The sequence below is a fragment of the Priapulus caudatus genome, unplaced genomic scaffold (assembly GCF_000485595.1).
Source record: "Priapulus caudatus unplaced genomic scaffold, Priapulus_caudatus-5.0.1 Scaffold164, whole genome shotgun sequence".
In the NCBI taxonomy this organism is placed as follows: Eukaryota; Metazoa; Priapulida; class Priapulimorpha; order Priapulimorphida; family Priapulidae; genus Priapulus; species Priapulus caudatus.
Genome location: NW_014577225.1, coordinates 49,311 through 61,451, shown reverse-complemented (window position 1 = coordinate 61,451; position 12,141 = coordinate 49,311). Strand labels below are relative to the sequence as shown.

Sequence of the window (12,141 nt, the reverse complement as noted above, 5' to 3'; positions counted from 1 at the left end):
ACGAGGTACTGTCTTCACATATTAACAGTCCTTTCCTCATTCACATCACAATTAGTGGCTTTTCACGTGCAATGGTCTTCCTCATCATACCCAGGTGCCTGTCTATAACGATTGCTCTTCCTACATGCACACGTAGGTGTTGTCGCACGTTTATGTGTAGGCCTATTGACCTTATCAGTGACGCACTAAATGACATGGTTGGAGGTAACAGTATTGTACGTCTATGCGTGAAGGCGCCTCGTTAGTCGTCAGCACTATGGTATGGGGAAGGGACTTAACACTTAATGACCCACCAGCTACTCGTGGCTACTGTCATCTCGGATTCGGATAAAAACGAGACGTCTCTCCTCGTTGCACAGCACTGGAACATGGCCCTCGCCGCGCCACGTATTCCACGCGGATAATACAGCGACTCGAACGTCCCTTCCGTGTATCTGCAAGCACTGACCAGGCCTCGCCGTGCCACGTATTTCCGATTAAAGAGACGACGTCACCGGCTTCTCTTGTCATTTTGCAGGCGGCCTGGGTGACGGCCGTGCTCCGCCCACACATCGGATCATTCGCAGATAAACCGCCGTAAATAGTTAGAAGACAAGAAGACGCAATATGTGGACAAGTACTTCAGTGCATGAACTGAGGAGTCTTGGTTCATCGCTAATACTAACTGATAGAACAGTAACTTTCAATGACTAGTGCTCGTTGCTTAGTGATGTGCGCGGCTGCCAGTGAATGAGGGACAGAACATGTAAACACACTGCAGACTACGCCATAACCGTGGACCTGGCCGATAGGGATGTGGCTTGGCACGTCTGGTAGGCAGAGCGGGCGAGCGCGACTGCAAGACATGTTCTCTTTCGATCAGCCGGCTCGCTTGAGACTCGCTTTCAACTCAAATGCCGGTAGACACCGATTTACTACGCGATACGCGCCTCACATCCGCAGCCCGGTTGCACCAGCTCCGGCATGTCTGTCCCCGGAAACACCTCAGCTCTGCGCGGCAGGACCATCCGTCAACGCATTCGCTCGGACGGCGCTCAACCCACACATTCTGGGACTTGCCTCGAACGACAGTGCCGTCAGGATCTCACCTTGCCATGCAAGAACGCACTGCACTCAACAAGGTCGCGCAACGTTCGTTGGTCCAAGTCTTTAGCATGGAGTGAGCCCTGTTGTGTAACATCGCAGCACACCCACACAACTCGGCGGAACCTGAGCCGCATCCTCTAGCTCCACACCAATCGATACACCACACCCACCCAATACGAACCTAGCTACGTCTCTCCGGCTCTCGACTGAACGGACAAAACACAGCACACCCCCGGACGCAATAGCTAGTTCCACGGTCCCTGGATCGCTATACTTTCGACCGCGCTCCGCTCGGCGCGGCACTTTGGCACCCTCCGGTTTGCCGGGGATCCAGCGAAAACCGTCGAGTATTCCGGCATTTTTTTGCCTTTTTCTCTTTTTCGCGACCGTCTGGAAGCCGAACTTCTCTCTTGTCTTCGGCGCTCTCCGTCTTTCCAGTGTGGAACGACGGCCTGGGGAACTTCTACCACGGGACAGCTGATCCCGGCCATAGGCTCTTGACGCCTCCCCGCTCGACCGAACATAAATACCGAAAATCAAACCTACGCTCTAATGAAATTCGCCTCCCCCCAAAACGAAAAAATCGCCGTGGCTCCGCCTTGAGCCTTCCAAAAAACTTCGGTGGTAGCGTGCGCCCTCCCGTGCTCTGCGGGACCGGCCCCGCGACCGTCTGCGCACCAGTCTTCTGCGAGCCGACCCCCCAGGGACTCGCGCCGTGCGTGAATGAGAAAGAAGACGCAATACGTGAGACAGTACTCATGCATGAATGAAAGACGCAATATGTGAGACAGTACTCATGCATGAATGAGGAAGGGGACTTAATATGTGAGACAGTACTCGTGCGTGAATGAGAAAGAAGACGCAATACGTGAGACGATACCTGGCGAAGGATGTGCAGGCATCGGCTAGCAGGCGAGCCGACTGCAGCACATTTCTCGCCATCACCGGCTTGAAGACGTTCAACTCAAAGTGACCGTTGCTACCGCCGATCGTCACGGTGACGTGGTTGCCCATCACCTGCGCGGCGACCATCGTCAACGCCTCGCACTGCGTCGGATTCACCTTGCCTGCAAGAACGCAGTGGAGTGAGCCATCAGAACAACGCGGAACTTCTAACGAACAGTCGACTGAACGACAAACAGAGCAAGCTGTTCACGTCGTCCGCTATTCAGCCGCGTCGCGCGCAACTTGCACGTTCCGATCAGCGAAACCGTTGGAACGACGCGGAACTTCTAACGGACAGCTGACTCGACGAAAAACCGAAATCAAACGCTCTAATGAAATTCGTCTCCCCCCAAAAAAAATCGTCCAAAAATTCGTGGGCCCCTGTGCGGGACCGACCCCGGACCCTGCGCACCCGTCTTTGGACCGACCCCCAGACCCCGCGCAGCACTGACCCCGCGACCCCGCAACCTCATGACCTCGCGCCGCACGTACCCGGCATGATGCTGCTGCCGGGTTCGTTCACGGGCAGCGGAGCTCTCCTAGTCCGCAGCGCGGGCCCGACCTCGCGACCTCACGACTTCATGACCTCGCGCCGCACGTACCTGGCATGATGCTGCTGCCGGGTTCGTTCACGGGCAGCGTGAGCTCTCCTAGTCCGCAGCGCGGGCCCGAGCCGAGAAACATGATGTCCTTGGCAATCTTCATCAGACTGCAGGCGGTCGTGTTCATCGCGCCGCTCAGCTCCACCAGCGCGTCGTGAGCGGCCAGCGCCTCAAACTTGTTCGGCGCCGTCACAAACGGAATGCCTGCAAAGCGACGAGTGGACAGCGTGCGTGTGCGAGAGAGGCGTCGATGATGAAAAGATGGTCGGCGAAGGACCGTGGGTGTGAGACGCGTCAATAACGAAGTGATGGTCTGCTCGGGTGTGTGGGCAGCATCGATGACAAAGTCATGCTAGATGAAGATTGTGTTTACTACTAGAGGCTCGATGTTTACGCAGTCTCTGCCGCACGACGATTACTCAGTTATTCGTTTTTGAGGAATTATTAGGTGATAGAGAGCACATAAACATTGAATGAAGTAACAGTCTTTGATAGAAAATGCAGTTTGTGTTTAGTTACTATCATTTTATTATTGAAATGGCTTAAATGCCTGTGCCGAGGCCACTTGGTGAAGTGCAAGCAAGGACGTGATAAAAAAAGATCATTTTGCTGTGGTTGCACGGTGGTGCCACCTGTTGTTAGAAAACGTTATCACCAACCAACTGGAGATAGTACCAACTGATGGCAGTCAAAAATTGGATTACAATGATACACAGAGAAAATTATTAGCTTAAAATAATAGCTGTAAATACACAATAAATAAAAACACATGACGATAGTCTTTTATAGTTAATACCTGTTACGATTACATACTCAAACCAATCCTGGAAACGAGTCTAAAAAACACGGCCAGTGCCGGTTTAAAAAAAGTTTATCTTTACTAGGCGAGAATTTTTTATTTTTTTGGTTTACAGATCCGCCGACCCGAATTTTCAAGAAAAACGAAAAAAAATAAAAATTGAAAATGTATTTTTTTATTCCCGCCGACCTTTTCTCTAAGAAATATGAATAAAAAAAATGTAAATGTAAAAAACAAAAACATTTCATACACAAACAGTTTATAATAAAAGTAAAAATAATTACAAGTTGAGTTTTGTTTTCATTTAGTTTTCTTAAAATACTTTAATATCATGTATAACAGTATCACTGTATTTTGACTTGTTTGATCTGACAAAACAACAATTTTTTTTTTTTACCCTACCGAGTCAACAACAACAACAAAAATTCTGTAAACCAACAAAATAAAAAATGGTGGCCCTATATGATCTATAGTAAAATTCGTATGTAATCGGGCTCAAAAGTCTCAGGCTGTAGGGGCTCCCATTTTCAACACTGCTTAAAAAATGGATGGCAAATATAATAGATACCTGTTGCCATAGCGATTTCAGCTGCAATCTTTTCGGCAAATCCTACCCTACAGTTGAGACCTGTGCCAACCGCTGTTCCCCCTAAAGGATGTATAATCACATACACATATTATTCCTGCAAATTGCAAATGCTTTATTGACAAACAAATTTCATGTGTAAATTAATTCATCCTATATAAGAGTAATAAGAGAGTATCTATCTTCTTGTAATCTTACCTGCTGCCAACATGTAAATCCTAGGCAATGCACTTTTCACACGTTCGATACTGTATAAAACCTGTGTCGCGTAGCCACTAAATTCCTGTCCCAGAGTCAGTGGCGTTGCATCCTAAACAAAGGAAAACTAAAGCTTAAAGAACAAAACTTATATACATGTATATCAGGAGTGGATAATAGGGATCCCTATTATCCACTATCCCTATATCCTATAATCCCTCTATCCTATAATCCCTATTATCCACTCCTGATACATATATATACACGAACATTATGTGTACCTTCACCTGAATCCTGTTCATGTAGTTGCCTCCGCTCCTCTCTCCACAGCCACTATTGCACCACAAACTACAGTTCGGATGGCAACAGCAGACCCTTGGCAACTACAAGTTATGATGGCTTGGCAGCCGGACTTTCGGTCGCAGGTACAGTTCAGCAACATTCGCTTACGCAAAATACGACATCGTCTTTTGACGACGCCTCGAGGTGAAACTCTGAAAAGAGTACCGAGGGTCGCAGGCAAGAGTTTGCCACGCCTCTAGTTCTCGCCAGAGCTCACCCTGAGGAACGAGCCTGAGTGCAGGCGACCCCAGGCAAGTGCAAGCAGCCCTGGCATCCCTTGTCGTCGCGGTTCGAAATCGGCGACGCCCAACCGTCGAACCAAGACGAGACGAAAGTGGCAAAAGAAGCTTTCAAAATCGCACCTGCGTGTGAGTTCTGCCGACCTTGATGATCTTGGCGAAGGCCTTGACCTTGACACTGAGCTCGTCGTGCAGGAGCGAGAGCGCCGGTAGCAGGCTCTGCTGCACCGCCGTGCCGACGGCGATGTGCATTGCCGCGGGAAACGTGTCGTTCGAGCTCTGCAAGACGCAGTGAGAAAATCATCTTCGTCAGCATCGCCGTCGTTGTCACGGCAACTATACGTTACATACACACCAGCATTACAGAGAGAGAGAGAGAGAGTCATCATCATCTTCGTCGTCATTGCCACGACACCTATACGTTACATACACACCAGCATTACAGAGAGAGAGAGTTCGTCATCATCATCTTCGTCGTCATTGCCACGACACCTATACGTTACATACACACCAGCATTACAGAGAGAGAGAGAGAGACATCATCATCTTCGTCGTCATTGTCACGACACCTATACGTTACATACACACCAGCATTACAGAGAGAGAGAGAGAGACATCATCATCTTCGTCGTCATTGTCACGACATCTAAACGTTAACATACAGCACCAGCATTACAAGAGAGAGAGAGAGAGAGTTCACTCATTCATCATTTCGTCGTCACATTGTCACAACACCTATAGGTTAGCATAGCAGCACCAGCATTACGAGAGAGAAGAGAGGAGAGATTCTCATCTTCCGTCGTCATTGTCAGCGACACTATATCGTTACATACCACACAGCATTAACAGAGAGAGAGATACGTTCATCATCCTCGTCGTCCAATTGTCACGACAACTATACATTAACATACAGCACCAGCATTACAGAGAGAGAGAAGTAGAGAGTCATCATTCATCTTCGTCAGTCATTGCCACACAACTATACGTTACATACACCACAGCATTACAAGAGAGAGAGAGTTCTGTCATCATCATCTTCGTCGTCATTGCCACGACACCTATAAGCGTTACAATACACACGCATCCCGAACATTCAGAGAGAGAGAGAGTCATCATATCTTCGTCGTCATTGTCACGACACCTATACTACACTAACACACACAGCATTACAGAGAAGAGAGAGAGTCTCAATCATTTCGTCGTCATTGAGCGAATACACCTATACGTTACATAACACACCAGATGATAAAGAGAGAGAGAAGAGAGCATCCAATATCTTCGGTCGTCACTTGTCACGGACACTCATAGGTTACATACACACCAGCATACAGAGAGAGAAGAGAGAGACATCATCATTTCGTACGTATTGGTCAAAGACACCTATACGTTACATACACAACCAGCATTACAGAAGAGAGAGGAGAGTCATCATCTTCGTCGTCATTGCACGACACCTATACGTTACATACAGCACCAGCATTACACGAAGAGAGAGAAGTTCGTCATCAATCCTCTCTCGTTCGTCAGTTGTCAACCACATCTATAAGTTACAGATACACACCAGATTACAGAGAGAGAGAGAGAGTCATATCATCATTCGCTTCATTGTCACGATCATCTAATAACGTTTACATTCACACAGCAATTACAGAGAAGAGTAAGCAGTTCAGTCACACATTATTTGCCGTCATCGTGATTGCACGACATCTATACGTTACATACACACGCAGCATTACAGAGAGAGAGAAGAGAGAGAGAGTCTGCATCATTTCGTCGTCATTGCCACGACACCTATTACGTTACATACACACAGCATTACAGAGAGAGAGAGAGAGAGAGAGTCATCAATCATCTTCAGTCGTCATTGTCACGACATCCTGTAACGTCTACATACACACCAGCATTACAGAGAGAGAGCAGAGGCTATCATCATCTTCGTCGTCATTAGCCACACACCGGATACGTTTACATACACACCAAGGGCCGTTCCACGAATAACTTTGTTAAATTACGATTAAGTTTTTAAGTCTAATGTTAATGTTAAGGTTAATTTTAATGCGTTGCGCGAGAAACCAACTTAAACTAACTTACTTAGTGAAAACTTACGATAAACGGAACTGTCATCACAAGCTGCTGATATGATGGGAAGATGCGACGCAAAATTCAAATTCATACATCTTTATTGTACATTCACAGTAATTTAAATGCATATGTATGAAGATGGCTACACATATAAATAATGTTTGATGAAAAACGAACGTCTTTGAATTTATTCTTGCACACAAGGTGTCTGCACGACAAGACAAATTCACACCTGTACGCCATTCTCACGAGACGCGAGAGTCGTGGTGGTTTCAGTGGCAAAATGTATTAAACAAGAGAACAAAGGCCATGACGGCAATTATGTAATGTTTGGACACTTTTGTTTTGCTTCACGATCGGTAGATAATTAATGTTTTTGACGGTTTTTTCAAGAAAAAAACATGATATTAACTGCATTAATAATAAAAATATATATCACTATAATTGTAATATCTTAGTCTAAATGTGTTATTTTATCTTACATATTCAAAGTATAAGGGAAGGTGTCTAAGGATCTCTAAGTAAGAGAAAAGTTACGAGAATTTTTAATTCTCTTAACTTTACGAAGTTTCTGGCAACGCTTTAAGAGAAAAACTTAAGTTTAAGGTTAATGTTAAGACTAATTTTTTTCTGGCAACGGGCCCCAGCATTACAGAGAGAGAGAGTTTGTCATCATCATCTTTGTCGTCAGCATCGTCGTCACGGTAATGCACCTGACTCATGTTGACGTGGTCGTTCGGATGGACGGGCAATTTTGCACCGAGCGGCGAGCCGAGAATCTCGTTCGCGCGATTGCTGATCACCTCGTTCACGTTCATGTTCGTCTGCGTGCCGGAACCTGTCTGCCAGACGGCGAGCGGGAAGTGGTCGTCGAGTGCGCCCGACGCCACCTGTGTGAAAAACAACAGAACGCGGCGTCAGGGAGACGATAAACACGGAGATTGCGCGTCTACGGCGAGACAATGAACCTTGCATCCGTGCATCTGTAGCCGACAGACGACGCGTGATTCGAGGCGCCTCGCATTTGCAAGCGCAGAAGGATTCGTTGAATGTGATAGCGACTTGGGGGAAAAAACTGGTGGGTGTAAATAGTGTGACGAGCCCACATACGACCTGCGCCAGAGATATACAGCGGCGTTATACAGGGAGTACCGGTAAGTATAGGAAGGGTCAAGAAAAAATGAAAACGGTTGGTAAAAACATGTGAAATCCTCACTTCAAACGGTAAAGCCCGGCGCACATTGCCGAACATTTTGCTTAAAAACATTATCGTAGCAATGTTCCATGAAATGTTCGGCAATGTTCCATGAAATGTTCGGCAATGTGCGGTGAAAAAAGTTGTTCCGAACAATGTTTCTGAAGATCGGAATTGATATCTCGAACATTGTTCGTCGAATGTTCGTCAATGTGCGCTGAATGTCGAACAATTCTAGGAACATTTGTAAAGTAGTAACCAATAGCAGCACGATATGTGGTCACATGATTTTTGTGCCCAATCATGCGCCGATCACGTGACTCTTTACAACAAAGCTACTAGACGGCGCCACGAGGTTGTTCGCTGCAAAATGTTCAGCAATGTGCGCTCAGCAATTGTTCACCCGCACATTGCCAGACAAAAACATTTGTTCGGACGAACATTTGTTCGGGAAAATGTTCGACAATGTGCGCCAGGCTTAACTTAAGAAATCACATTCAGAATCACAATTATACCACGATTCAGGCTATGAAATGTGTATAATCATGTCAGGAAAGTAGCGTCTCGGGATGTGGTCAATCCAAAAATACCTCATCTGCGGCTTTGCAAATTGCATCAGCCAGTGTTGCATCAAGCCCATAATCCTTGTTTACAATAGCTGCAGCCTTCTTCAATATGCCAAATGCTCTGATGATTGGCACCTGTAAACACAAATGTTGTGCTGTCTGGTTATGAATTATAATGCAACCAGTGATAGCAGCTCAAACAGTATGCAGTATATATACCTCAATCTCACCAGACAGATGAAAATTGCTCTCGTTTAATTGTTATGGCGGTGCAATTTAATCAAAAGCCAGTGGTCACGTGATCTTTGTGATGAGAATGAGTATACCTGTACCTCACCAATCATAGCATTGTACTCGAAATCATAACACACATACGCACATCCACACCTATGCACACATGCTCTTGTATTTACCGAGTATCTGGTTTTATTTTCTCATATTTATTAACAATTTAATGAGATTGAATCATAGCCACATCGAAACTATAACCCCACCAGAAGTAGAATGCGACCACCATAACGCATCTGTACGTACAGGCATACGCTCGCTACTGCCACCTATAGCGAAATTCACAAGTGATCGAACTGTGCTGGCACCATAATACTTGTCTGCTGGTATCTCCACCTCACCAAGGCTGTCTGACTCCACTCTGCAGGCCATATCGCACTGCAATAAACAAGTAAATATAGCATCAGCACATGCGACACAACCTTAACACAAGCTTAACGTGCTATAAAATGTACAGGAGGAGTAAGGGTACACAGCTGCATGGTGCAGTTCAAGGCTCGAATTTCACCATGCTACAGTACTGAAAGAAAACCGCAATGACTGCTCTAACTCGCTTCAACCCTTTCAAGGAATTCCATGTTGTATATGTATTCCCACCTGTCCCACACATACTATTGATAACAAGTGCCGCAGAGCAACAGCGCTCACCTGACGGCAGGTGTTCTGATGCTAAACTCACTGGCAAACGAATCAAGAGCACCCTCACATCGCCGCGTTTGCTCTCCCTCATTGTCTCTCTCATTCTTTCTCTTTCACTCTCTCGCTCTTGCTCTCTCTCTCTTTCTCTCTCATTCTTTCGCGCGCTCTCTCACTCTTTCGCGCGCTCTCTCTCTCTTTCTCTCTCCCTCTTTCGCGCGCTCTCTCTCTCTTTTCTCTCTCTCTCGGCTCTCTCTCATCTCTTCTCTCTCTCTCTTCTCTCTCTCTCTTGCTCTCTTCTCTTCTCTCTCTCTCTTTCACCTCTCTCTTCTTCTCTCTCTTCTCTCTCTCCTCATCTCTCTACCTCTATTCACTGCTCTCTCTCTTCCTCTCTCTCTCTCTCTCTCTCTCTCTCGTCTCTCTCTCTCTCACTCTCTGCTCTTCCTCTCTCTCTCTCTCTCTCTCTCTCTCTCTCTTCTCTCTCTTCTCTATGTCTCTCTCTCTCTCTCTCTCTCTCCCTCTCCTCTCTCTCTCTCTTCCTCTCTCTCTCTCTTCTCTCTCTTCCTCTCTCTCTCTCTCTCTCTATCCTCTCTCTCTCTCTCTCTTTCCTCTCCATCGCTCTCTCTCTCTCCTCTCACTCTCTTCCCTCGCCTCTCGCAAATTTATGAAAAAATTGCTCTAAAAAGCTGCTTTGTCCGGCGGACAAGCTACCGAACAGATCGTACTTGTCCTCGTGGAAATGGCAATGTAGACAAATGGATAGCCCTGATTTTCGAACACTAGGATGTATCAGAACCTTCTCGAAGAAATGTTCGTTGGGATCTTTATGAAAGTTGCACGAGATGGCGCGGTATGTTTGAATGCTCTTAAGATTAAGATGGGAAGCTCCATCGTACGCGTGGTATAGCAACAACTATTTGCAAGACAAATAGGTAAGCATCTCATCCATTACCAACGCAAGCCTAGCTACAGGCTGTAATAGGAGAGCTGCCACTGTGACTAATTAACGCAGGCAAAAACTACACTGTACTATCATCACCATTGCACTGGCAGTGGCATAATAAGTTACATGTAACGCACTGACAGTACAGAATTATGCCATAGAAATTATACGATTTAAAAAGCATAAACCTTCTTCAACCAAATTTAGCTTTGAAATTTCACTGTGACATCTGTAGCCTCATTACATCCAGGCATGTATAGTTCTACTAGGCAAACCCGTCAGTCAAATTTCTTTCTATACAGTAGGCCCTAAACAAATCCATGTTTAACCCTCCTCTTGAGGGTCAAAAGGATATCCGACGTGGTTTGCGTGCTAGGGGGTCCGGGGACTATGATATTTAGCATGGCGGCTATGATATTTAGAGTGGTGGGGCTCGACGATAGCATGGCGGGCCGCCAGGCTATAGCCTATAAGTGCTCTTGGAGAACCCTGTGAGAATATTATTATTAAATTATTAACTACCATATTGCCTCCTAAGTTGACATCATTACAAAAAATGAAACAATAGTCAGTTTAGTTCTAAATGTTGTGCTCCATGTGCTTGCATTGTTGCAATCAGCACACCAAGACTAATTTTTAAATTCTGTAGAAACCAGTTTACATGAACCTTCATCAACCATTTTAAGAATTTCAACCACATCTGAAACCAACAGATTTGTTATGTAAGCATTCTAACTTTCCGATAATGAATCACCACTCTACACTCGCTGGGCAGTGTTTATCTTACACAGACACACACTGAGCAGTGTCTAACCTACATGTCGATCTGGGAAACCTAACTAGCGTTACTTCCTCCGATTGGTTTTTGAAGTTTTACAAAGTTAAAGTGGTACGATGTGAATTTCTGAGCTGGTAAGACTAACCTCATACAGCCTGTGTTTTAACGAGTTTTATTTTCGCAGCTATGACCCAGATTCACGTTGTTGGGCCAGCTCTGTGACCCAGAGCCAATTCTGGACTAAACACAAACGTTCGCATATATGTTACTGGAAACCATGCACTGAAACAGAGAGGAAAGATGGGGTAGCAGAGACAGATTTCGAGCAGGCAGCCCCATCACCTGGTAATGCAAACTGCAGCCACTCCATAGGCTATCTGTATATATATGGGGAAGTTATAAATGATGCTGCAAGTACTGTGCTACATTTTTTATTCGCGACAACAGGAAATCAGTACTTAATTGCTCTTGTCAAAGTGTATGTCTGCAACAAACAAAAAATTCTTTTCTACAGGCCTGCATAGTTAAACTATGCATGGTAAACGTATGTCCATTGCGTTACTGGCTATAAAACCTCATATGGCTGTGATAAACACAGATTTGGGACATTAAATAATGCATTACATATACTTGACAAACTTTAACAATTGACTATTTTTTTACATTTACCCCAGATAATTCAATGCATTTGGTTGGATTCACAGCATTACAAACTACTAGGTCCCACAAAAACTGATTATTTGACACACTGGGTATGTCTTAATACGGCTCAAGGGGTCGTTGTCGTAACAGGTACTACAGATATGTACCCGAGGTACATATATGCAGGGTTCTCCCCAGGATGAAATTCAAACAG

At 45.6% G+C, this 12,141-nt stretch overlaps 1 protein-coding gene across 1 annotated transcript in view; it reads right to left on the bottom strand.

The window, feature by feature from the left end:
* The window catches only part of LOC106806494 (fumarate hydratase, mitochondrial-like), a 25,823-nt gene that overhangs the window by 11,360 nt on the left and 2,322 nt on the right, over window positions 1-12,141 (bottom strand). Inside the window, exons 3-10 of the mRNA XM_014808460.1 lie at window positions 9,175-9,306; window positions 8,665-8,775; window positions 7,593-7,769; window positions 4,921-5,076; window positions 4,217-4,328; window positions 4,001-4,081; window positions 2,634-2,837; window positions 1,967-2,153 (exon numbers count right to left, since the gene is read on the bottom strand). Of these exons, the coding sequence (XP_014663946.1) occupies window positions 1,967-2,153; window positions 2,634-2,837; window positions 4,001-4,081; window positions 4,217-4,328; window positions 4,921-5,076; window positions 7,593-7,769; window positions 8,665-8,775; window positions 9,175-9,300 (1,154 nt within the window). The 5' untranslated portion in view covers window positions 9,301-9,306. The remainder of the gene's footprint in view (window positions 1-1,966; window positions 2,154-2,633; window positions 2,838-4,000; window positions 4,082-4,216; window positions 4,329-4,920; window positions 5,077-7,592; window positions 7,770-8,664; window positions 8,776-9,174; window positions 9,307-12,141) is intronic.